Source organism: Medicago sativa, chromosome 3, assembly GCF_051527215.1.
Source record: "Medicago sativa cultivar Bolivia chromosome 3, Bolivia_mono, whole genome shotgun sequence".
Lineage (NCBI taxonomy): Eukaryota > Viridiplantae > Streptophyta > Magnoliopsida > Fabales > Fabaceae > Medicago > Medicago sativa.
Genome location: NC_140751.1, coordinates 87614970 through 87640492, shown reverse-complemented (window position 1 = coordinate 87640492; position 25523 = coordinate 87614970). Strand labels below are relative to the sequence as shown.

Here is a 25523-nt window from a genome sequence, read left to right as displayed (position 1 = left end):
CAGAACTTTTTCAGAATTTTTATTTTTCATTTAAATTTTATTTAGAATTTTTCCAGAATTTTTATTAAAATTTCGAAAATTTAATTTTTCCAGAATTTTAATTTTTTTTAGAAAATTTCAAAATTTTATTTTTTCAGAATTTTTTAATCTTTTTATTTTTTCAGAATTTAGCATTATTTTTCATTTTATTAGATTATTTTATTTTTTTAATCGTTTTTTATTTTTATTAATTTTTCCAGAATTTTTAATTTTTTTCTGTATTTTTTTAAATTTTTTTCCATTTCTATTAATTTTTCAATTTTCCAGAATTTTTTAATATTTTTTACAATTTTTTTATTAATTTTTTATTTTTCCAGAATTTTTTATTAATTTTTCAATTTTCCAGAATTTTTTAATATTTTTTTCAATTTTTTTATTAATTTTTCATTTTTCCAGAATTTTTTAATATTTTTATTAATTTTTCAATTTTCCAGAATTTTTTAATATTTTTTTCAATTTTTTTATTAATTTTTCATTTTTCCAGAATTTTTTAAAAAAATTTTAGTGTTTTTATTAATTTTTCATTTTTCCAGAATTTTTGCAGGGACCAAAAACTAAAAAAAAAAAAATTGCAGGGACTAAAACCAAAACTGACCTATTTTTGCAGGGATCAAAAACTATAAAAAAAATTTGCAGGGACTAAAACCAAAACTGACCTATTTTTGCAGGGACCAAAAACTATAAAAAAAATTTGCAGGGACTAAAACCAAAACTGACCTATTTTGCAGGGACCAATACCATATTTAAGCCTTAATTGTTTTGAATTTACTTTTCGAATTCATGAGTCATTGTTTAGACTCCTAAACAGCTACAAATGTTGAGTTGAGTCTCAAGCAGAAATGAAGTTATCATTATTAATATTTGTGATATAAACTTAATGGTAATATCAAAATAGGGACTTTGTCATTGCAGAATATAGATAAAAACAAAAGAGATATGATATGATCCAAGTAGGATACATGAGAAGAACAATCAATGAAGGCAGGTATATGAATGTCATTCCAAACACCGACAGACAGTTCTCTAAGGTTTTGGTTTCCATTTTCATAATCACCCTGTCACAATCTACCTAATCCAGTTAAGGAAAAACTGGTTCATGGCAAATAAAATAGTAATAAATCTGAAAATCATTTTTCATAATGCATGCCTTCTTTCCCGGATTCTAACAAAGCAACAAAACTATCGAATAGATTAGGCATGCACATTATCTAACACAATTTTTGAGTCTATTATATTTACTAATCTACTCAACTTTAACAACTGATTTGGATTTTCATGCACTTAAGTCAACTAAAATTTTGAGATGTGGCATTATATGTAACTAAAGCTAACTTGTTCTGCTTGTCCTTTCTTATAGGCTATAGCTCTACTCAAATACTATGACGTTTAAGCATATTTATCACATGGCACTAAGGGTGGGATAATCTCATCAATCAGTTCCTTCTATTGTATAAATAGGCTATAATCATGTCATAAGCTTACCACAAACAGATATAGTATTCAGTGAAAATGAATCCGAAAAAACTTAATTATGCAATTATAGTTTTGCTCGTATGTTTTTTGAACAGAAGTGCTCATTCTCAGCTGGAGGTTGGGTTTTATACCTATTCATGTGGCATGGCTGAGTTCATTGTAAAAGATGAGGTCAGAAAAAGTTTCAATAAGAATCCTGGAATTGCTGCTGGCCTTGTAAGAATGCATTTTCATGATTGCTTTATCAGAGTAAGTTATAATTAAAAGCCATTTGTAACGAAATGTTGCACCTTGCACACAATGCTTAGTAGTTGCTCATTAAGATATACATTACAGTTGTTGTCATTAAGATATCATATAATTCCGTTATTTTGGAAATTACTAAACACAATCTACAAAGAAAGATTAACTGTTATGCCATTAACTTAACTGCGTTGTTAATTGTAGGGGTGTGACGCATCGGTACTTCTCGATTCTACTCCCTCAAACACTGCAGAGAAAGACTCTCCAGCCAATAAACCAAGTCTCAGAGGGTTTGAAGTTATTGATAATGCAAAGGCTAAACTCGAAGAAGAATGCAAAGGAATTGTTTCATGTGCTGACATAGTTGCATTTGCAGCAAGGGATAGTGTGGAGTTGGTAAGTGTGTCTACTTTGTTTGTGCTAGAAACATTTGAAGGTAAGTTCTTATTTCAGAATGACCCTAAATCATTCCTTATTTCATGCAGGCTGGAGGGCTTGGCTATGATGTTCCTGCAGGAAGAAGAGATGGGAAAATATCACTAGCTTCAGATACAAGAACAGAATTACCTCCTCCAACTTTCGATGTTAACCAACTCACTCAACTCTTTGCAAGGAAGGGGTTAACACAAGATGAAATGGTCACTCTCTCTGGTAGGATTTTCATGATAATTAATTTACACTTTGAGATTGTTTATCTTATAGCTTAAATTTGAATGAGGCATGTATTTTTGTGTATGCAGGCGCGCACACCATTGGTCGCTCTCATTGCTCCGCTTTCAGCAAGAGATTATACAACTTCAGCAGCACTTCAATCCAGGATCCAAGTTTAGATCCCTCATATGCTGCACTATTGAAGAGGCAATGTCCACAAGGAAACACAAACCAAAACTTGGTGGTTCCAATGGACCCTTCTAGCCCTGGAACTGCAGATGTAGGATACTATAATGATATCTTGGCAAATAGAGGCTTGTTCACTTCTGATCAGACTCTCTTAACTAACACTGGAACAGCCAGAAAAGTTCATCAAAATGCTAGGAATCCATATCTATGGTCAAACAAATTTGCAGATGCAATGGTGAAGATGGGACAGATCAGTGTCTTGACAGGTAATGCTGGAGAGATTAGGACAAATTGCAGGGTGTTCAATGGCTAGATATGGTGTTGAAGGATTGAAGTTCCTGATGTAGTAAAGATTTATTAATTCTGTTGTGTTTCATTTGTTTTTGGCTACTTAATTACATAGCAAACAACTTTGCTTTGATTTATTTTCTATGTAACTGCGGCATTCATTTGTCAGTTGATTGTGTCCCTTTTACTTTTCTTGAAATCCACAGCGTGTAGCCTTGTCATATGCAACAAGAATTTACTCATGTTATCAAATAAATTTCTGTTTGCATAATTGCAGAGATCAGTGGACACCCATCAAATATAGCTTCATCCCATTTTACAAAGGTCCAGGGATATGAGCCTTTAAATGTCGCACGTAAGGATACTGAAAACCAAACCTTAAACCTAAAAATAAGAGTGAACAAATTTCTCAAGCTGAAAAGTAGAAAAAATTTCCAAACGTCTCAAGAGATGAGCCCAGCCATGTTAAACCTCATCATATATAACGGCGCAATAAAATAGAGCTCAAATATAACAACAAAGGAATATGATAATTGATCATCCCGTACTACAATATTCAGAGCATAACAAAAATTATAAGGTAAACTAAATCTTATCATCATAGTCATAGATATGATTTGGCTACATTCTCTTAAAGGATTGCACTTGCTCCAAAAACATCCCAAAAAAAACAAAGCAAAATTAATTAGTTAGTTCCATGATGGCACCAACAATGTCCCCATTGTGAGTTTTGAGAGCCTTGACAGCCTTGGCTTTTGACACCCCAGCTTGTGTCATTACCAGCTCAATGTCGTGGGCCTCCACGCCAGTTTCATCAACCTCCTCTTCCTCTTCAGGCTGTGCTCCATCAGCTGCAGCACCTTGTTCTTGTTTTGCCATTATAGATCCCATATCTGGCATCCTGAACTGTTGAGCAGCTTGTGTCTGCAACTGAGAGCTCAGGTCCTCTATTTTTGCCTCCCCAAATATAACGTAGGTCTCTGAATTTGGACTCTTGAAGACATCAGGTTTCGAGATGAAAAACATAACCTAACAAGGTATAAAGTAATTCAGTTAGATGCCTCCTCATCCACCATAGATCACAGAAAGAACGTGTGTGTGTGTGAGTGTGTGTCTGTGTAAACAATAACTAGCCTTGTCGATCACGAATCGCGAAAGATAGTGGTTTGTTCAAGTTCCATTGTGCTACATGACAATAGCAGCAATAGACGCCATTTGATAGCACTTTGGACTTAATAGCGCATTGCAGAACAACAATAACCATTAGTCTAAATTCCTCTACGTCTATTTGACAACAGTGATAACAACTCACATTTTTTGTTCTCTTGATTGTTACCCTAGTAACACCATCAATGGGTTTTAGTCCCAGCTTCAACATTGCTTTTCGACTCTTCTTCTCACTTCTGCTTTGCTTTGAACCTTCAGTACCACCTACATCTCGAAGTCCAAAAAAATAAATCAACAGATAACATCAGAGGGCACACATGTATATGGTAATTGCAATTGAAGATACATAAGAAAAAGGAAATGCACATTGTGATTTATCTAGGTCAAAAAGCCCTATAGGTCATAACTATGACCCTGAAATTTGTGACACTTTCTGATTTTGCCAAAATTAGCATTGCACTTTGCAGTGAACTTTGTTTTATATCATTGAAAGAAAATATCTATATTCATCTACCTTTATAATGATGTGAGAATAGTAAGAAGAAACATTGAATCAAATTAAAAATGAAGGCGTGTTTAGTGTCTAACAAGTCCGTGCCAATGTCCGACAGCAACATGACACAGACATAATTATTCTATTTTCTCAAATTATTGTTGGGAGTTAAAGAATTAACGTCGTATCAAGTTTCTGTGTGTTTCAGTGCTTCATAGATAAGAATGGCAAGCACACAAGCATTAGCTGACAAAGATAACCTATGAAGCACGGGCAAAGACACGACCCATAAATTTTTGAGAAAATGACAATGCAATTACATGTATCGGTTTTGTTTCAGTGTCGGGCATTGACACGTGTCGAACAACGGGACACGTTTTCTATCTATAAAAATAATATGTTCAACTATAATCTATGTTGCATAGGTACGGGTATGATACCCAGAACAAGAATACAAGAATTCTAAAAAAATAAAGGTAAAAACAAGTTTTTTATTATAGTAATAGTTAAATTCACAACAAAACTATCAAAGAGTTTTAAAAAGTAGGCTTAATTGCACTTTTGGCCCCCTATCTTTCCAAAACTTGCGGTTACAGCCCCCTAACTAATTTAAATACAAAACAGCCCCCTAAGTATTGAATCTTTGGCAGTTTTGGCCCCCCAAGGCCAAAAAAAAAATTAAAAAAAATGACACGTGCACCTCATTTAGGGTGCCGCGTCAGCGTTGGGGGCCAAAACTGCCAAAGATTCAATACTTAGGGGGCTGTTTTGTATTTAAATTAGTTAGGGGGCTGTAACCGCAAGTTTTGAAAAGATAGGGGGCCAAAAGTGCAATTAAGCCTAAAAAGTAAAAGCTAAGGTTAGTTACAATAAGAAAGAAACTCAAATGCACAATTAATATCATATATTATTATTATTATTATTATTATATTAATAATTTATTAAAGAAAGTCACAAATTTCACTTCCAATAGAAACCCAAGTACGATACACATACGGGTATCAGGTATATATCTGGTACAGGTACGTCACCGATTTTACTTGCAAGAACCTGAGTTTTACATGTACCCTCTAGAACAAGGCATAGTACAAATGGAACAACAACATTGTCAAGCATAAACGTTCAGTAATTATATTTTAGAATGCCATTAAACGATGTTAATAAATAATACTATAAGATTCTACCTTGAGGAGATTCGTCGTCTTCTTCGTCCTCAGATTCGTCTTTGTCGTTATCGTTATCATCCTCGACAATAGGAGCATCATCTTCTTCCTAAGGAAAAAACAGAAAACAGATCAGAAAACCAAAATAGAGAATAAATATATGGAATCCGATGGAAAATGGAAAACCTGGGGAAGTGGTTTGTTCTTGAGCGTTGTTTCGTCGACGGAGGGAAGTTGTTGGTCGGTGGCTTCGTCGGCGGCAGCGTCAATGATGGGACCTGGAGACATGGCTAAGGATATTGCACTCTACTTTCACCCGAAAGAAAGAAACAGAGATTAGATAGGTTAAACTCTACTGTAGTGATAAAACACTCAACACGTGCGAATGGATGAAAGAAATGAGGATGACACCTTCGTTCACCACTCTCTCCACATCAAATGGTTCATATTGTTTGGGCCAAAACATTTAAGCCCACTTCCAACCAAACAGAAATGAAAATTGCTTTTTTGACATTGAATAGACACAAATAAACGACCAAATTACTGCGGTAGTTAACCGTCTCTGCCACATGCGCCGGCAGTTAACTGCCGCTGGCTCCTCCAGAGGCAGTTAACTGCCTCTGGCTTTGCTGCTTTTTATTATGATAAATCGAAATAAATCAAAACTTATTCAGAATTCTACGAAACTTTACAGACACCTCTATAAAAATACATATAGATAATGTGAAAAGTTTCGGAACATTCCGAATAAGTCAATTTTTTTTATTTTTCGACCGAAACGCGCAAAATCGCAATTGAAAAAATAAAAAAATCGACTAGTATTCGGAATGTTACGAAACTTTGCACATCATCTATATGTATTTTTATAGAGGTGTCTCTAAAGTTTCGTAGCATTTCGACTAAGTCTCGATTTATTTTGATTTTTCAACCGAACCATGCAAAATCGCAATTTATTTCAAGTGCGAGTCCGAAAAAGTGTCCTAGAGGTTGAACTTTTTCACGCTTTTTTGCACTCATGTTTAGAACAAAAAAATAACATCTCCCACAAAAAAATTGAATTTTTCGACAAGGGACGGATTAAATATGAATTTTTAACGCGCCTAAAATTTAAGACACGAAAACATCAAAAAATCAACCTAAAAATTGAATTTTTAGCTGTCTTTTTGCAGACACCTCTATAAAAATACATATAGAGGATCTGCAAATTTTCTTAGTATTTCAAGTAATCCTCAATTTATTTTGAATTTTTTACTGAAACGCGTAAAATTGCAATATTTTTCGAACTGCGCGTCCGGAAAAGTTATATAGAGGATGAATTTTTTCATAATTTTTTGTGCACATATTAAGAACATAAAAAAAAAACATTTCCCGCAAAAAATTAGAATTTTTCGACAACAGATGGATTAAATATGAATTTTTAATGCGACAATAACTCAAGAAACCAAAACATCGAAACGTCGACCTAGAAATTGAATTTTGATCTGGTTTTTTGCAGACAGCTCTAAAAAAATATATATAGAGGTTCCGTAAAGTTTCGTAGAATTCTGAATAAGTTTCGATTTATTTTGATTTTTCGACCGAAACGCGTAAAATCACAATAAAAAGCAGCAAAGCCAGCGGCAGTAAAAATAATCAGAATTTCACTCTTCTTGGAAACTTTTAACCCTACCCCCCACAAACCATAAAAAATATCAATTTTTTTTTAACCATTTTATAGTAAAAATACTCTTTTACTTTTTCACCTTTTACTTTCAACTATTTTGGAAAAGTAAAAGGATAAAATAAAATTTATTGAAATAGTTTAAAAGGTTAAAATATGATTTCGGGGTAATAGGTTGTGCTTAAGGTTAACAACATGGAGGTTTTTGGTTAAAATCCGAACAAAGTAGAAAAATATTAACATTCTCTCAAAAAAATATTAACATGACAACTAGTAATATTAATATTCCTTTCAGAAAGAAAAAAAAAACTAGGAATATTAATATTGACTGTTAAAAAAAAAGTTTTTCAAGTTTATGAGTTCATAAATTTTGTTTCAGTAAGCTTACTCCAAGTTTACCAGAAATCAATACGAAATACATTTTTGCTCCGATGAGCTTGATAGGAAAGTGAATAAAAAAAAATGAATTCAATGATGTTTTAGTTTATATATAAGGACAAGTGGGAGGTTCAGTCAAACTGTGAAGACAGGCAGAATTAAAGTGGTGTGGAGAAAAGTTTTCTTCTTGAGATAAACTAAGACAACAATTTGCAATATTTACAGATGAGTAAAACAATATTTTAGTCCTTCAAATGTAAAGACCGATCAATTTAGTCCAACAATTTTGTAAAATAGTTTTTGAAAAGAAATCTGTGAAAAAGTAATTTAGTCCAAAAAATTGATTTAGTCTTCTTTATTTTTCCCAAATTTAGGACCACAATTTTAGTTTTTTTAGAACACAATTTTAATTATATTTATCTTGATGTAGATTGTAGACTATTCAAAAGAAATTGTTCCTAGATATAAATCTCATTTTAAATATTATTATTATATTATGTTCTACATTTATCTACACTCCACACCTCTAATAATTCAGTCTGTCAAAGAAAATGTTTAATAGTTTAAGAATACACTTTTTTCCTTATCGATTAATACATGCTACAAACGGACTGATTACAAGCTCAGCACGGCTAGAAGCAAATTTAAAACAGCATTTTAAATGAAAACACTTGATTTACAAAATATCAAGAAACTGCAAAACAAAATATATAGTAAAAATAAACTTAACCAACAACTCTTGTACAATAATGGTTAAAAGAAAGAGGGATCATATATAGAAAGTTGCTCCGAGTATAGGGAAAACAAAAACAACATTATCTAAACAAACTTGTGATCATTCTGTCAAAAAAAGAACATGTGATCTTAATGTCACCCCTTGAATTTTCTGGAAAAAGAACATGTGATCTTGATGTCACCCCTTGAATTTTCTAGGAAACAGAGAACGCAACAAATTCATCAGGGAAATAGTATACCTAGTAAACATATATAGACGCTACAGTAACTTAAAATACTAGTTCCAAAATTATTCCACAGAAAAAATACAACGAGAACACAGACCCAATTAAACGCAAAATCCGATCAAGTAGTGAGCTCCATGATGGCACCAACAATGTCCCCATTGTGAGTCTTGAGGGCCTTGACTGCCTTGCTCTTGGACACTCCCGCTTGTGTCATAACCAAATCAATGTCATGGGGCTCCACACCAGTTTCATCAATTTCCTCTTCTTCCTCCTCAGGCAGTGCTCCGGAAGCTGTCGCACCTTGATCTTGTTTTGCCATTACAGATCCCATATCTGGCATCCTGAACTGCTGAGCAGCTTGTGTCTGCAGCTGAGAGCTTAAATCCTCTATTTTTGCTTCCCCAAATATGATGTAGGTCTCAGAATTGGGGCTCTTGAACACATCAGGTTTTGAGATGAAAAATAGTATCTGAGGCAGAAAATAATTTGGTTAGAAGCCGCACATTTACATAAATCACACACAGGAATATATGTACAACTTACATTTTTGGTTCTCTTGATTGTGACCCTACTAACGCCAGTGACAGGTTTCAATCCAAGCTTAAGCATAGCTTTTCGGCTCTTCTTCTCGCTTCTGCTTTGCTTTGAACCATCAGCACCAGCTGCATCACAATGTCCAACAAAACTGATTAATGAAAAATACAAAGACATAGAATGCCCCAAATAAATGCAATACAACATTGATTGAAAACAAATGTGAAAGAAATCAAGGGCACAAATTGTTATTTTGGAACAGTTGTTTACAGTGACAACATGAAAAGAACCACAAATATTATAGTCTGGAAGAACTAGTGTAGCCAAAGACTACATAAGTGGCCATCCCTCTTGGTAATAGGGCACCATCGATTCAGTAACTGCTAGTCTAATAGGATCACCTTTGTCTTTTGGGGTTGGGAAAGGCATTTGCCTTAATAATTAGATATACGGAAACTAAGACACCATCCGGCTAGTTTATCAGGGATATAGAAGTAACAAAACTCAGAACGTCAAAAAGTAAGCCGTCAATCGTAGGGTAGGGACTCACAGCTGCAACCAACTTAGGATATGGCAAATTGAAAACTTGTTTTTTTCCAAGAATATTATGTTTGGGAAATTCATTTATGTATAAAACATTTAATCAAATGTTTAAACATTCTTCTTCATTAACGTTCACCCCTTTCTGAACACAACTCATCTCTCTCACAGTCGAAGCTTTAAAAACATAAACCACCAAAGTAACTCTAGCAAAATTCTCAAGCATAAATTGACTGAATACATTACCAACAGTACATATGATAAATTTGAGCATCAACACTTTGTTAATTAAGACCAAATTAATGAAAATATTGCTTTTAGTAAGACCAAAAAAAAAAATAATAAAGCACTAACCAAAGACTAATTACTGTTTCTGATGATAAATTAGATATATGTATGCTTTTTGCAGATGATGTAGTCTTGCTTGGTGAGTCGAGGGAGGAGTTAAACGGGAGGCTAGAGACTTGGAGGCAAGCCTTAGAAGCGTACGGTTTCCGCCTGAGTAGAAACAAGACGGAATATATGGAATGTAACTTCAGTAAAAGGAGAAGTGGGTCTACCTTAGAGGTGAAAGTTGGAGATCATATCATACCCCAAGTTACACGGTTTAGATATCTTGGGTCCATAGTACAAAATGACGGAGAAATAGAAGCTGATGTACATCATCGTATTCAAGCTGGGTGGTTGAAATGGAGAAGAGCCTCAGGTGTTTTGTGCGATAAGAAAGTACCACTTAAGCTGAAAGGAAAGTTCTATCGGACAGCAGTCAGACCGGCAATGTTGTATGGTACGGAGTGTTGGGCGGTTAAGAGCCAACACGAGAGAAAAGTAAGCGTAGTGGAGATGAGGATGTTGCGTTGGATGAGTGGTAAGACTAGACATGATAGGATTAGGAATGACATCATTAGAGAGAGAGTGGGGGTAGCACCTATAGTAGAAAAGTTGGTAGAAAATAGGTTAGATGGTTTGGACATGTAGAGAGAAGACCCGTAGACGCCGTGGTAAGAAGAGTAGATCAAATGGAGGAGAGTCAGGCTAAAAGAGGTAGAGGAAGACCTAAGAAAACTATTAGAGAAACCATTAGAAAAGATTTAGAGGTCAATGAGTTGGATCCAAATATGGTCTTTGATAGAACATTATGGCGGCATTTGATCCATGTAGCCGACCCCACTTAGTGGGATAAGGCGATGTTGTTGTTGTTGTTGTTGATGATAAATTAGATCTCGTGGGTATTACTAATTACATAACTAAACCCAAACCCTAGAAAAAGATTGATGATAACGAGAAACATTTGATATGCAATTAATTAAGTTAAAAGTGAAGGGAAGGACCTAGAGCGTCTTCCTTGTCATCGTCGTCCTCATCATCATCATCATCGTCTTCATCATCTTCGTCGTCTTTGTCATCATCCTTCACGTCCTCAATAATTGGAGCATCGTCCTCCTAAATTAAAATAAATAACAGATTAATACACAGAACAAACACACGAACGAATCTTGAAATGAATGATAAATAAAAAGGAAGAAGGTGACCTCGGGTTGGGGTTTCTTCTTGAGGGTAGTTTCGTCAACAGAGGGGATTTGTTGTTCAACTTCGGATTCAGTGGCTGTGGCTGGTGCTGGTGCGTCAATAACTGGACCTGGAGACATGGTTTTTGAGATTGATTGATCACTGTGAGTGAAGTGGTGAGTACAGAAGAAGATGGATTAGATAGAGAAAGAGATAACAACACTCTACTCTAGCTACCCCTACTTATTCCGCCTCACTCAAGGGTTTCAACATTTTTTTGGGCTTTTCATTTTGAGGCCCGGTTTAGTTTACCCATTCATCTACTCTTCAATTTTATTTTATTTAATTTCACATATTAAACTTATTAATTTATACTAATATCTTACCTTTCACATTACAAATGCTTCCTATTTCATAGAAAGAATTTCATTTTCAATGATTTGATTCTAGTTGTTATATTTATTGTGTGTTTATTGTTGTTGGTTTCAGAAACATGAGTAAAACAAATTAAATATATACCAATAGTTAGTTTAATTGATATGTAATGTCAGTGTAAAAAATTGTATGTGAAACTCTAGGAATTGTGATCGATGTCGTGGTGGTTCACGGTGTTAAGGTGACGAGCAAATCAAGTTTCGTTGTCAGAGGTGGATGGTGTCAGCAGACATGTTAGCATTCCAATGCTCGACTCAATGTTTAAAAGAGGTGGGATATGTGCGAAATGTGGTGAAGGATAAAGTGTCCATGAGCGTGACGTTGAGTCACACTTATATAGCCACAAAGAACGATAATTTTCTTTGGGTTTAGCGGCATGAATCGTGGAGGCCGTTAGAGATTATCTGAACGATGGGGATCAACCTTATCGTGCTCATGTGCGGTGATGCGCACAAAGCTTTCGTGCATCTTTATCGTGCTTTCTTGAGGAAAATTTGACGAATTTTGCTCTTCGCCCTGCACTTTTCGCTCGCGCCCTGCAGCCATTCCAAAAAAACCCATGCGCTAGTTAACTAGCGCAAGTGTAAAAAAACGGGACTTAATGCGTGACTTAAGTCACGCAGCGTGAGTTAACTCACGCAGAAATTAACACCTGCGTGAGTTAACTCACGTGAATATTGTTTTTGCATTTTCAATCACTTTAACCAAAACATGTCAATCACTTTCATTTCTCAATTTTTTATTTTTTTTATTGGTGACGGTGACTAGTGCTTCCTAGTTTTTAATCGAGAAGCTCCTCTAAGGCCTAAGCTATAATCTAACTCAGTCAGGCTGTAGTTGACTTGGTATAATAACTGCTTAGTTACTTTATGCTGTCAATCAAAGACTGTTTTTATAATGTGAGATATATTCATTGTTTTTTATTGTATGGAGTGTGCAACCAAAAGTACCGTGTTGACACGAACAAAGAGCACTATTATGACATGAACAAAGAGTGTAAAAATGCAAAAACAATATCTACGTGAGTTAACTCACGCAGGTGTTAATTTCTGTGTGAGATAACTCACGTAAGTGTTAATTTCTGCGTGAGTTAACTCACGCTGCGTGATTAAGTCACGCATTAAGTCCCGTTTTTTTACACGTGCGCTAGTTAACTAGCGCAGGGGTATTTTTGGAATGGTTGCAGGGCGCGAGCAAAAAGTGCAGGGTGGAGAGCAAAATTCAAATTTGACTCTCGTCTTATTGGACCGTTTATTGGGATCTTGCATTGGGCTTTTAGCCGGTCTGGAACAATTATCGTTTCATATAAATTAAATTATATAATCTAACAAATTGACATAATTGTGAGATAATGTAATTAAAATTCTTAAGTAATTATTTACTTGTCGGTTTTTTTTAAAAGAATTAATTATTTTGTACGTCTCTGAAATATTTGAATTTTTTTATTTAAATAACCGAAAAACTAAAAAGAATTGTAATTGAAGGATAAAATGGCAAACCCAATAGTGGTTTAAATGAAGAATATAAATGAAGAAAATATATCACACCAAAACTATGTGTCCTATTTATTTATGGAAAATGCTACTTCTCAAGAAAAATAGCTTCAAGAATTTTTCAAGAAATAGTTGGCAAATTTTAATTGGATGATTTATTTGTCCACTTCCTATTTTTCAGCCACACCTCCTTGAATTGTGGTAAATAGTGCATTGTGATTGGTTATTCTTTATTCTTGAAGAATTCTTGATGTTATTTTTCTATTTATAGGTATAAATGTCGTATCTTGCACACATTAGAATTTGTATCTTTGTTGTATTTTTTCCATAGGGAAAAATACATCATTTATTACACTTATATGATTCACTAAAACATGAGAGGATGTTGATTCTTGAATAAAAAGAGTTGCACAAGAGTACAAAGCTGGAAAAAGTCTCATTACTAACTAAACTAATACAATACCTAAAAGATTAAGATAATTATTTCGCATTGGAAAAAACTTGAGAAAATAATGCGGAGAATATCCACATTATTTCCTCAAGTTGGAGAGAAACTTGATCTCACAACAGTGTTGAATGAACGTGACAACGAAAGTTTAAGGTAACATGTCACCATGTCAGCCAATTTTGAGCAGAAGACAACCCAGCTACTGATTTTAGCAAGCAAGGCTAGATAAAGTTTGGTATTCAACTTTAAAAACGGATCGAGAAACTGTGTTTGTTTTTGTTTTTCTAGAATATCAATGAATAACAGAATAAAACAGTAACTTGCTATGGAATTTCTAGAAGTTATTGTTTTCTACGAAGAAGGTTTCATGCCTAGCACCCACTTTCTTCAAGCAACACAATAGTATATTTGCCCTGAGTATCAAGAAGTTAACTCTCTGATTAAGCAATTTTGACCCCGACATAATTGAGTGTGCCTAAACCTATGATTACGAAATTCTTATCCCGACAAATTGATTTTCAGAATGATCGTCACTAGCCAAAACAATATCATCCAGATATACCCAAAAAATAGTAAACCGAGGGCCAAAACTAAAAATGAAGCGATCATTTGGGGATTGTTTATATCTTAAAGAAATCAAAGTTGATAACAACTTTGAATATCATTTCCTTAAAAAAAAAAAATTGAATACCATCGTCTATTGGCCTGTTTGAGACCATAGATGGAGTTATGAAACTTACAGATTGTAGTTAAACATGAACAGAACCAAGAACCTTGATACCAGATAAAGAGTAGTACTACCATATAGATGTTTTTTTTTTTTTGTTAAGGATGGTACGATGTAGATTTATTCATTGATGTCTCCAAGTAAAAAGAACATTATTAACATCAAGTAGCCTTTGATGGCAGCAAAGGCAAACAAATTTCTGACGATGCTAAGTTTGCTCAAAACAAAGAATGACAAACATTTGCTCAAATTTTAATGGTGTATTTCACTAAGTTTAATAGACTAGTAGCAGTGTAACACTTTGTAGCTGACAGCGCTAATATACCTTTCTCGTTTGATGCCAGTTCCAAATGTAATTAAGCATACGCCATTAAAGAATGAGATTTTACTGTTTTAGGCCCCAACATTAAAGGATGACCACAGTATCTTGTACACATAAAAAATTGTATCTTTGTAATCTTTTCATAGGGAAAAATACATCTTTTATTACACAATAACTATCATATAACACTTATATGATTCACTAAAACATGATAGGATATTGGTTCTTGAAAAACACCGAATTTGCACAAGAGAAGTGCAAAGCTGGAAAAAGTCTCATTACTAACTAATACAATACCAAAAAGATTAAGATAATTCTTTCGCATTGGAAAAAGACTTGAGAAAATAATGCGGAGAATCTCTACATTATTTCCTCAAGTTTAAGTTAGCACGTCAGCCAATTTTGAGCAGAAGAAGAAGCAGACAGTAAGTGAATGAGACTACTTTAAAAGTCTAACTGCAGTTTGTTTAGTGCTTTCGTGAAATATATATAGTGTTGTGTGCAATATTTTAGTCCTTTTCCCCAAAGAAAACAACCGAGCTACTACTGATAATAGCAAGCAAGACCGGATCCAGATGAAGTTTGATATTTAACTTAAAAAACGGATCGAGAAACTGTGGTTGTTTTTGTATTTCTAGAATATCAATGAATAACAAAGAATAAAATAATAACTTGCTATGAAATTTCTAGAAGTGAGACTGGTGGCCAACTCAGAATTATGCAAAACCTAAGACCTTAAGTGAAGAAGAGATAGTAGCAAGCCTTTACCCAGGGAACATGAGGTAGTAAAGTACTTTGGTAAAAGGTTGGTAAATTAGCTTGCAGTCAGTTTTTTTTTTTTTTTAATGAAAAAATCTAAATAAAAATGAGGGACTCAAATATATACTATTGCATGCAGTAAGCTAATTAAACATGATAAGGTGAAGAAGTTTCATAGATATTATACAACTTCAAGGAAGGATCACGAGGAGTTGAAGAAGGTTTCATGCCTAGCTAGCTGACCACTTTCTTCAAGCAATTCCATAGTATATTTGTACTGAACTACTGATTATCAAGAATTTAAATCTCTGATTAAGCAATTTTGACCCGAACGTGCCTAAACCTATGATTATGAATGAAATTCGTATCCAGATGGGACTTAACAAGTTGAGTTTCAGAATGATCGTCACTAGCCAAAACATTATCATCCAGATATACCAAAAAAACAGTAAACCTAGGGCCAAAACTAAAAATGGAGTGATCATTTGGAGATTGTTTATATCCTACAGAAATCAAAGTTGATAACAACTTTCAATATCATTTTCTTCAAAAAAACTTTGAATATCCTTGTCTATGGGCATGTTTGAGACCATAGATGGAGTTCTGAAATTTACAGACTGCAGTTAAACAAACAGAACCAAGAACCTTGACACCAGGATAAAAAGTAAAAAGAGCATTATTGACATCAAGTAGCCTTTGATGGCAGCAAAGGCAAACAAATTTCTGACAGCGCTAAGTTTGGCCACAGGATAAAAAGCATCATTACTTGAGGATAGATTACATACATCAAGGAGCCTCTAACTAGAAAAGTAAGTGAAAATGATAGGTCATTCTAATCCATCCCTAACATCTTGACTCAATTTCTTAGGAACTGATCAAAAAACGTGTTGGAGGCGTGTTTCATCTTGAAACACGGCTTCTAAAGGCATATACATGTATAAATGATTATAATTATATTTCAAAGATGAAACATGACTTCCAACATCAAACGCATTTTTTTATTAGACCCCAAAATTTTATTTAAAGATGAGTACAATTGTCATCTCAGTTGTTTGGTTACCTTTCCCTATGATCAATCTATGAGAAAGAATGTCAAACATTTGCTCAAATCAAAATTTAATTGGTATATTTAACTATGTTTAATAGAGACTAGTGGCAGTGTAGCAGTTTTTGTAGCTGACGGCACTAATATATCTTTCTCATTTGATGCCAGTTCCAAATTTAATTAAGTATACAACATTAAAGAATGAGATTTTACTGTGTTATGCCCCAAGATCACTCCATGTTGTATTCCAATGCATCTAATATATCTTTCTCATTTGATTCCAGTTCCAAATGAAAATTAAGTATACAACATTAAAGAATGAGATTTTACTCTTTTAGGCTGCAAGATCACTCCCTGCTGTATCTATACAGAATTGATAATTTCAGTAAATCTATACAGAATCTCAATATTGAGTTAAATTACTCGAAGCCTTGTACTGGTTTAATTTTCCTCTTTTCATTTCATTTATTCATATATACTCTATTCAAATTCAGTCACCAGCAAAAACCAAAACGAAAAGATGAATATAGAATTGATAATCTCGGTATTTCATATATTATATTGTACATTACATCTTGCATTCTACTTTAGCAGAACATAAGCATCCTTCTTCTAATGCTTCTGTTATAATAAATAAAGTAGCTTGAAGCATCCTTCTTCTGATGCTTGTGCTGTAATAAATAAAGTAGCTTGAAAAAAGTTGTGTAACGATCTGGTTGCAGAAAGACTCTTAAGATTCTAACATAAATCTCAAAATTACTCTAATCCCAAAAAGAAGCTAGCATAATATCAAATTCCTTTTCAAACAGAATGTTTGAGCAGGAAATTGACATTTTAATAAATTCGCCGCCTCACTCTCCTCTGATCCTTCCAGTGACCAGCACTCTCGGCATTGCAATGCATGGTCCAGTACATACAGGGTGCAGCAGTATCGCAAACATAACAATAGCACTGTGTTCAATCAAATATTGTCACAAAGTCAGTATAAGGGATATAAAGTCACAAGCTTTATTGTGAACATAACGCGGCAATTTCCATTACCTTATTGCAATAGCTTTCACGAGGAGTGGTCTTAAATGGAAATTTGAGGCATAAATGTCTTGAGTGAGGATAATCTCTTAGGGCTATCTGAATGATCATGAACCAGGAAAAAAAAAATTGAACTTTAAATTTGTATGCTGTTTTTAGTGCAAAACAGCATCAAAGCACCAATAGTACTATAGCCAAGATTTGCCCTTAAAAACTCTATCTTTAAATTAAATAAAATGAAACTGAAATACAAAAATCAAATTTGTGATTTAGGTTTTAAATTTTATCATCAAAATCTATGAAATCCAAAAAATAGATTTTCATAAAATTGAATAATTAGGGGTGAATTTACCTTGCCCTTTTCACCAAGAACGCAGAGATCATCATCATCGACATCGGCATCATTGGTGTGAGGTCTAGAAGAAGCATCGACGGGAGAGTTGTCTGAAGGATCAAAACCTAGGATGAAACAATCATCAGTTTCCTCGAAACGTTTGATGTCGTCGATTTTTTTGAGACAAGCGATGGCTCTGATGGGACTGTCGTCGACAACTAGCACAGCCTTTGATCGTGCTGAAGGAGATTTGCGACAACGCGATTTCCTTGCCGTTGTCGTCATTTTGCTTAAACCCTTGAAGGTGTGATTGATGATTCAGTGCAGTTGAAGTGTTATGTTAAATAGTCACATTCAATTCAAAATCAAAATACTTAAATTTTTTCCCATGTCAGAAATACGACCGTTTGAGGCGGGTCTCTTGTTTCTTTTTTATTTTATTTATTTTTAAGTTCAGTATCTATGGTTCAATAATCAATTAGCAAAAAAATTGAAAGAAAGAAAAAATACAGAAAAAGAAGCTGTTTTAATGTTTTTTTTAAATAGTTTAATTCATTTCAAAATACTTAATTTTATTCCATGTTAGAAATATGACCTTTTACTAGGGAAAGGGAAATGAAGTTGTTTTAATGTTTTTTTTTTTAAATAGTCCAATTCAATTCAAAATACTTAATTTTTTTTAAATAGTCACATTAATTAATTTATTTTATGTTTAAATGGGGAAGGGGAAATTTATATTAACGAGCATCTAGATGGACGCTAAGAGCATCATTATCGATTGAATATTGTCGTGTCACGGTTGAAGTTGAGAAAATTGAGTCAGAATTATATTGATGTTTAGTTTTGAAAAAGAATTCTCAAACTTGTCGTAGTTCCCCAATTAAACCACGAATCTGATCAGAATAGAGAGACATGATTTAATAAATATAGGGTTAATTAAGTAAATGGTCCCTATAAATATTTAGGATTTTGTTTTTATTCCCTACAAAATAAAATCACACTTTTTAGTCCCAGTAAAATTTTCCGTCATAATTTTTAGTCCCTATAAAATTTTCCATCAACATTTTTAGTCCCTGTAAAATTTTATGTCAGCATTTTTGGTCCCTAAAATACTAAAGGAAAATGTCACAGGAACTAAAAAGAGTGATTTTATTTTATAGGGAATAAAAACAAATTTCTGAATATTTAAAGGAACCATTTACTTAATTAACCCATAAATATATAATATATATATTTAAACCTCATGTTTGATGCACCAAATGTGTAGGATAAAATAACCAATTCTATAATCATATCTTTGTAATTTATATCTTGTAAAAAAAAAAAAAATTCTTTGTAATTTATATCTAAAGGCGATTTTTTTTTTTTTTTAGAGATCTAAAGGCTACGTTAGAAAGTGTCCAAATAGAATTAGAAATTCATTCCTTATGTTCCCGTGAGTTTAGCTCAGTTGGTGAGGACAATGCATAATATATGTAAGTATGTAAGGTCTGGGCTTCGAAACCCGGACACCACCAAAAAAAAAAGAAATTCATTCCTTAGGTTCCCGTGAGTCATTCCTTAGGTTCCCGTGAGTTTCGAAACCCAGATTCCTTATTTATTATCATGATATCTTGTCGTTTTTAAAATATTTTGTCATATTTAAAATAATGATATCAAGTGTTTGTTATTATATCAAGTGTTTGTTATTATAATTAATTCCATACCGTTTTAAAAATATTTTCATTAATTGCGAGAGTAACTAAATATGATAAAATAATATTATTATATTTGTTATCATATGTCTGCATCAAACTCATGATAGGATTAACGTTTATCTTATCCATATCATATCTCGATCCAACTATTTATCTAATCATGTATCTATCTTATCTTAAACATCAAACGAGCATTTATGTTTGTGATGCAATATCTAATCATGTACATGTACTTATCCTATCTTAAACCCTTTGGTTGCTAACTTACTTAAATCAAAAAACATAAAGGAGTAAGTTAACAAACATATTTTTTTACCAAAAACCCTACTCTCTTTTACAAATCTACTTATATGCAGAGATAGTGGTGTAATGGTTAAGTTTGGATCGGATTTTGATCAAAAAAATGTCTGATCCAATGAAATCTTCATCTGTTCGGGTTGGTTCGGTTTTTGCTGTTTTCCAAAAAAGAAACCAAACCAAACTATTTGATTTGGTTCGGTTTGAATCGGTTTGGTTGATCAGTCTTTTTGAAAATACAATTAAAAAAATCCATATTTTCACAAATTTGTATTCATGCATACAACATACTCAAATATTTCGTAGAACTTTGTTTTCCATGTTATCTATTTTTCAAACTACTTTGTATAACTAACATGAAAAACCTAACAAGAGATGGACGATCGCAGCAGCCGTGAGGAACGATGGGCTGCTTAAATATTTCACAGAACTTTGTTTTCCATGTTCTCTATTTTTCAAACTACTTTGTATAACTAACATGAAAAAACTAACAAGAAATGGACGATCCCAGCGGCCATGAGGAACGATGGGGTAGGTGTGACTAGCGGCTAGTGTTCTTTTTTAGTAGAAACGAAAGGGTTTAAGATAGGATAAGTACATGATTAGACATTGCACCACAAACATAAATGCTCGTTTGATGTTTAAGATAAGATATATATACATGATGAGATGAGATGTTGATGGGAGAAAGTGAATGAATTGAAGATCATTTTATGTTGGACTTTAATTTTGAGCTTAATCATAAGTGTGTGTGAGGAGATATAATATAACTAAAATGGGGAGTGAGGTTAGTATCAGTTTAATTCATCGGTTTTTTGGATCTCAAAACTAAAAACCAAGAACCGAACTGAACTAGATCGGTTTAGGTTGGTTTGGTTTTGTTTTGAACCGAACAAAACAAGGTCGGATAATTTTTCGAATTGATTCGGTTTCATGGTTTTGTACGAACCACTTACAACCCTATGGAGAGACATACATGTCTTTTATATTTGGCTTAAACGCACTTTTCACCCCCTAACTTTGCATAAGTTGCAATTTTGGCCCCCTATTAAAAAAAATGGCAAAAGTTACCCCCCATGTCTATCCCCTTTTGCAAAAAGCCAATTTTGACTCAGTCAACCATAGCTGGCACGCCACCTGGCAATTTTTTAATTTTTTTAATCAGTAAATTCCACGTGTATAATTAAAGAAATAAAAAATTAAAAAATTAAAATTAAGAGGAAAGGGCACGTGAGTGAATGAACATAACACCATTGTTCTTGACTTTTGTTCTTGACCATAACAATGTTTATCTTAGTTCTTAATTCTTGGCAAACACTACTCCAAGAGCAGCCCCTTCAATCAACCCTCCTACCATAACTGGATGAAGAAACTTTGCAATTCAATTATCTCTCTAGGTTTGGATAGTGTTCTTTTGATTTCTCTGGGTTTTTTCTTCCTCTCAACTCAAGCTAATAAAACTAATATTAATTGTGAGAAGGTAGCTTCCAGGAAATCATTGTCTATTTCCTCTCTATTAAGTAAGATATACACTTGTTTTTGACAGAATTTTGTAAGTGGAAAGAAAAAAAGAAAGTAGTATGTGTGAATGCATGAAAGATAGTCAACTAATGTGTGAATGCCTCAAAGTTTATCATGCACCCGGATGCTATGTCGTCGAGGAATGTTCAAGGCCAGGTATTTTCCTTGGTCTGACTTTCTTGAAAAAATAATTGGTCACAATATGGAGGAATCTGCTAGAATCAGAGGGCTTACTATTTTCCGGTGCGGTGGTGATATTTTCCGGTGCGGTGGTCGTCGGAGAAATGTCATCCAAACATGATTTTTTTTGTGGGTTTTGTAGGGAATACGAAGGAGAGTACTTTTATTGTGGCAATTATTCGAAAAACGTTTTGTGGTGGTCGAGATCTAACAATGAAGGTGGTGGTTTGAAAACCCAAAAAATATCTCCAATCCAAAAATAAATTTATGATGAGATAGAGAAGGAAGGGTGAATGAATATTATGTATTTTTTTTGACAAAGGATGGTTGGAAGCACCATGTTGGGTGGCCAAAAGAGTGGCCGGAAAAAGGGAAGAGGGAGGGGCGGCAATTAGGAAAGAAGGAAGAGGAAGAAAGAATTGGGAGGAAAAGAAAGAAGAGAGAGAGCAGAGAGACTCTCTCACTCACGTGCCTCTCCATTTTTTTTCTTTCTTTTTTGATTTTTTTAAATTCAAAAATACACGCGTGGCAATTTTAATATTTTTTAATTAAAAATTTACACATGTGGCATGCCACATATGGTTGACTGGGTCAAAATCGACGTTTTGCAAAAGGGGGTAAATATGAGGGGTCATTTTTGCCATTTTTTTTAATAGGGGGCCAAAATTGCAACTTATGCAAAGTTAGGGGGTGAAAAGTGCGTTTAAGCCTTTATATTTCTAACTAAAGAATTGTTGTTTTGTAGGAAAAACTAAAAAAAAAAAAAAAAAAAAAAAAACTAACTGACTAAAGAATTGTATCAGAAACTTTTTTTTTTTCTTTCGAGGAAATAATTGTATCAGAAACCGTTAATGCTTTTGTATTTTCCGTGATCGTAGCTTCCTCCACGCTCTGTCAGGGAAAGAGTATAAATGAACTACACCCTCCCTTCACTATTATAAGCAAAATTTCACTTTTAGGTTCATTCAATAAATGATGTATGTGGTCTATTTAATGGACCACATACATCATTTATTGAATGAACCTAAAAAATAGATTTTTGCTTATAATAGTGACCGGAGGGTGCATGAAATAATTTGCACATGAATTTGTACCTAATTTCCATTAATTTTATTATCACTGTATTAAATTTTTTGTCGCAAGATAATAAAGGAAGACCAACAACAACAACATTTATTAATTTTATAAATAAAACAATTAAAAAAAATGATTGAATCGAAATTATTGTTTGAGTCAAAAAAATGTAACACTGGTCTATGTAATTCGAACTATGTCACTTGAAGTTATAATGTCAAATTCTAACCACTAATTTGACATCTTTTGAACCATTTTTACATTAAATTAAATGTGAATTAGAGTCAGGAGTAAAAAAAAATCTTCTTTTTATTTATAGACAAAATGATAAACAACACCTAAACTCCCACACAGTCGAGAGTTCAAACTCGAGTGAAGATGTCCAACAAACGATATCGCCAAAACTAAATTCAAGGAGAAATAAAAAGTGTTTTGCGATGGAGGGATTTTGATCCTCTCCCCTCCATTCTCTTCCTATAAAAATTAAACCAAACAAAATTTTTCAAATATTCCCTCCCCTCGACCCACCTCCCAACCTAACAGACACTAGCTAGAATCTGGAAAAAAAAAAAATGCTACACGAGTGTATTTCTAGTTGCTACCATACGGGATTTTTTTTAAAAAAAATGCTACCATATGGTCCATACCTCAACAAAATAGATGAAATCCATTCCATGATTAGCAACAGATCAGATTATAATATTTACGCAATTTCATTCAATTCTGACTCCTTAATGAGATTCACCTAAAAGACCAGCGATTTTAAAACTAGACTATACATGCTGCTTTCACATGGCCATAGATCATCCAAGTCACTCAAAATGTAATTTATCATGACACATACAGACAGAAATAGTTTTGGAATTTACCCCAAAATCAAAATATTAACTAGGCTTCTTGTGTGCTATTTCCATCTACACACCATTCAAACAGGTACCAGTAACATTAAACATTTGTTAGTACATAACCAATGAGCCTATTCTTCTTCTTCAGCTAAAAACTTAAAAATATCCCTCTCATTCTTCCAGCCGCTATCAGCATCACAATCACAATGTGGTTTCTCAGAACGGGTCCAGTACTTACAAGGAGCAACTGAGTCACACACGTAACAGAAACACTGTATTCAACCAAAGACATTAATTAGAGACAATGTAGAGAAATCAATAAAAATTAAACAAAAAGAAAGTCCCACCATTACCATTTCACATGAACTCTCGTGAGGTGTAGTAGTGAAGGGAAATTTGACACATAGATGTCTTGCATGTGGATAATCTCTACAAGCCACCTATATATTTGTCAAAAGATAATCAATCAGCATGACTCAAAATGAAGATTAACACTATAGTCCGTAGCAATTACAATTATGATCAAAAGTGTGTCCAGTGTCCACAAGCAATTAGAACTCTATAAAATTATGTTTGATATTTTATTGAGAAATTGATTCCAGAGACTCGAGGCGATTTTACTTGAAATTACTATTTGGAGCTTTTGATTCTAGAATTGATTGTAACACACAAATTTATAATTCAACTCACTTTTACATGTGCATATCCGAATACAAATCACTTTTAAGTGCAACTCACTTATTAACCAGAATCAATTCACTCATAATCAATTCTTGTCAAAGCAGAAGTAAACACACACTTAAGCTGATGATTGATTTAACTTGTCCAAGACCAAAATTGCTTCCAACACACATTTCACTATGATTTTAATAAGCTGCATTTCCTAGCTTTTTTTTACACAGGTTTCGACCGCAGAAAAAAACAGCCACTAAAAAGTTACATCCATTTAATTCATTTTTCAAATTACTATCGGTGTCGACATGTTTGTGTGTTTTTGCTTGATTCATAAAACCCATTAGAATCCAACATAGAGATTAATTCCATGGAAGTAATCACATTGCATTATCATCTTGAAAAATGTTTTCAGCTACAGCAAAAACAAAAACTACTAAAAACATGCATTTTTTTTTAATTTGCAGGACTAAGAATGTATACAATAACTAAAACCATTTCCATTAAAAAACGAAAAACTTAAACAAACAAAAAATGTAAACTTTACGGTGATTAAACACATATTTCAAAGTTATCAATAACAAGAGAGTTCAATCCCAAATAACTGAAACCTAGTTTTGATTTTGTTCATAACCTTAAATCCAAATAAAATCCAAAATCAATGAAACATAAAAGTATAAAATGAAAGGTTGTATAGTGAAAAACATAGTTGAATTTTTACCTGACCCTTTTCAGCAACAACGGAGATATCAGGGCTGCCATCATTATGATTATTGTCGTTCTCTTTCTCCAACGAAAGCTTTGATAGAGAATCAGATGGGTCATCGAAATCTAAGATGAAGCATTCTTCAGTTTCCTCAAAACGTTTTATGTCTTCTTTTCTTTTGAGACAAACCACTGCTCTGATTGGGGTTTCCGACATTGGTGTAGAAAGGTCTATGCTTTCGTTGTTACAGTCTTTCTCTTCTGCCATTGTTTTCCACTTCTTCTTCTTCTGTGTTTAGCTTCAGAGAAAGAAAGGGAAATGATCAAACTTCGAAACTAAACAAAACCTTTCGCGTTCCCTGTTTAATGCGACGTCGTTTCGAGGCGAGTGCTGCTTTCAAAATATTTCTTGGGGTTTTCAAGGTTTCCCCAAAATTAATGTTTGAAAATTGCTCTTTAGGCACCCAAATTTTGCTAAAACACTCAGTGGTACTTAACTACGATAGTTAATTGCGGTTACGGTAGTTAACTGGCGTTAACAAGAACAATAGTTAATCTTCAGTACTCAACCACCATTCATTTGTTTCTTTATTTACATAACCACACAACCTAAACGAACAATCACATTTTCTTAACTCCGTATCTTCTATG

The 25523-nt window shown here is 33.6% G+C and overlaps 5 protein-coding genes across 6 annotated transcripts; 1 reads left to right on the top strand and 4 right to left on the bottom strand.

Moving 5' to 3' along the window:
• The first annotated feature begins 1519 nt into the window (after positions 1-1519).
• On the top strand, positions 1520-3154 carry LOC146941478 (peroxidase 5-like). Its single transcript, XM_085755259.1, has 4 exons — positions 1520-1761; positions 1960-2151; positions 2241-2406; positions 2496-3154. The coding sequence occupies exons 1-4, from the start codon at positions 1549-1551 to the stop codon at positions 2906-2908; spliced, it is 984 nt and encodes a 327-aa protein (XP_085611385.1). The 5' UTR covers positions 1520-1548; the 3' UTR covers positions 2909-3154.
• A 240-nt stretch (positions 3155-3394) lies between these two features.
• Positions 3395-6115, bottom strand: LOC146941477 (nascent polypeptide-associated complex subunit alpha-like protein 2). 2 transcript variants are annotated; one of them, XM_085755260.1, is made up of 4 exons: positions 5893-6115; positions 5728-5815; positions 4196-4320; positions 3395-3912 (listed from the first exon to the last, which is right to left on the bottom strand). In XM_085755260.1, exons 1-4 carry the CDS (start codon positions 5992-5994, stop codon positions 3565-3567), a joined length of 663 nt encoding a protein of 220 aa, XP_085611386.1. In that variant the 5' UTR covers positions 5995-6115; the 3' UTR covers positions 3395-3564. The 2 variants fall into 2 exon arrangements, with proteins under 2 accessions (XP_085611386.1, XP_085611387.1); XM_085755261.1 differs by having other exon boundaries at positions 4196-4314.
• Positions 6116-8497: 2382 nt separating this feature from the next.
• On the bottom strand, positions 8498-11510 carry LOC146941476 (nascent polypeptide-associated complex subunit alpha-like protein 2). The gene is made up of 4 exons (XM_085755268.1): positions 11313-11510; positions 11112-11223; positions 9250-9368; positions 8498-9175 (listed from the first exon to the last, which is right to left on the bottom strand). Exons 1-4 carry the CDS (start codon positions 11427-11429, stop codon positions 8825-8827), a joined length of 699 nt encoding a protein of 232 aa, XP_085611394.1. The 5' UTR covers positions 11430-11510; the 3' UTR covers positions 8498-8824.
• Positions 11511-17039: 5529 nt separating this feature from the next.
• On the bottom strand, positions 17040-18281 carry LOC146941475 (RPM1 interacting protein 13-like). Its single transcript, XM_085755257.1, has 3 exons — positions 17900-18281; positions 17560-17646; positions 17040-17469 (listed from the first exon to the last, which is right to left on the bottom strand). The coding sequence occupies exons 1-3, from the start codon at positions 18164-18166 to the stop codon at positions 17353-17355; spliced, it is 471 nt and encodes a 156-aa protein (XP_085611383.1). The 5' UTR covers positions 18167-18281; the 3' UTR covers positions 17040-17352.
• A 5063-nt stretch (positions 18282-23344) lies between these two features.
• Positions 23345-25257, bottom strand: LOC146941474 (uncharacterized). The gene is made up of 3 exons (XM_085755256.1): positions 24889-25257; positions 23849-23935; positions 23345-23767 (listed from the first exon to the last, which is right to left on the bottom strand). The coding sequence occupies exons 1-3, from the start codon at positions 25138-25140 to the stop codon at positions 23627-23629; spliced, it is 480 nt and encodes a 159-aa protein (XP_085611382.1). The 5' UTR covers positions 25141-25257; the 3' UTR covers positions 23345-23626.
• Between the last annotated feature and the right edge of the window lie 266 nt (positions 25258-25523).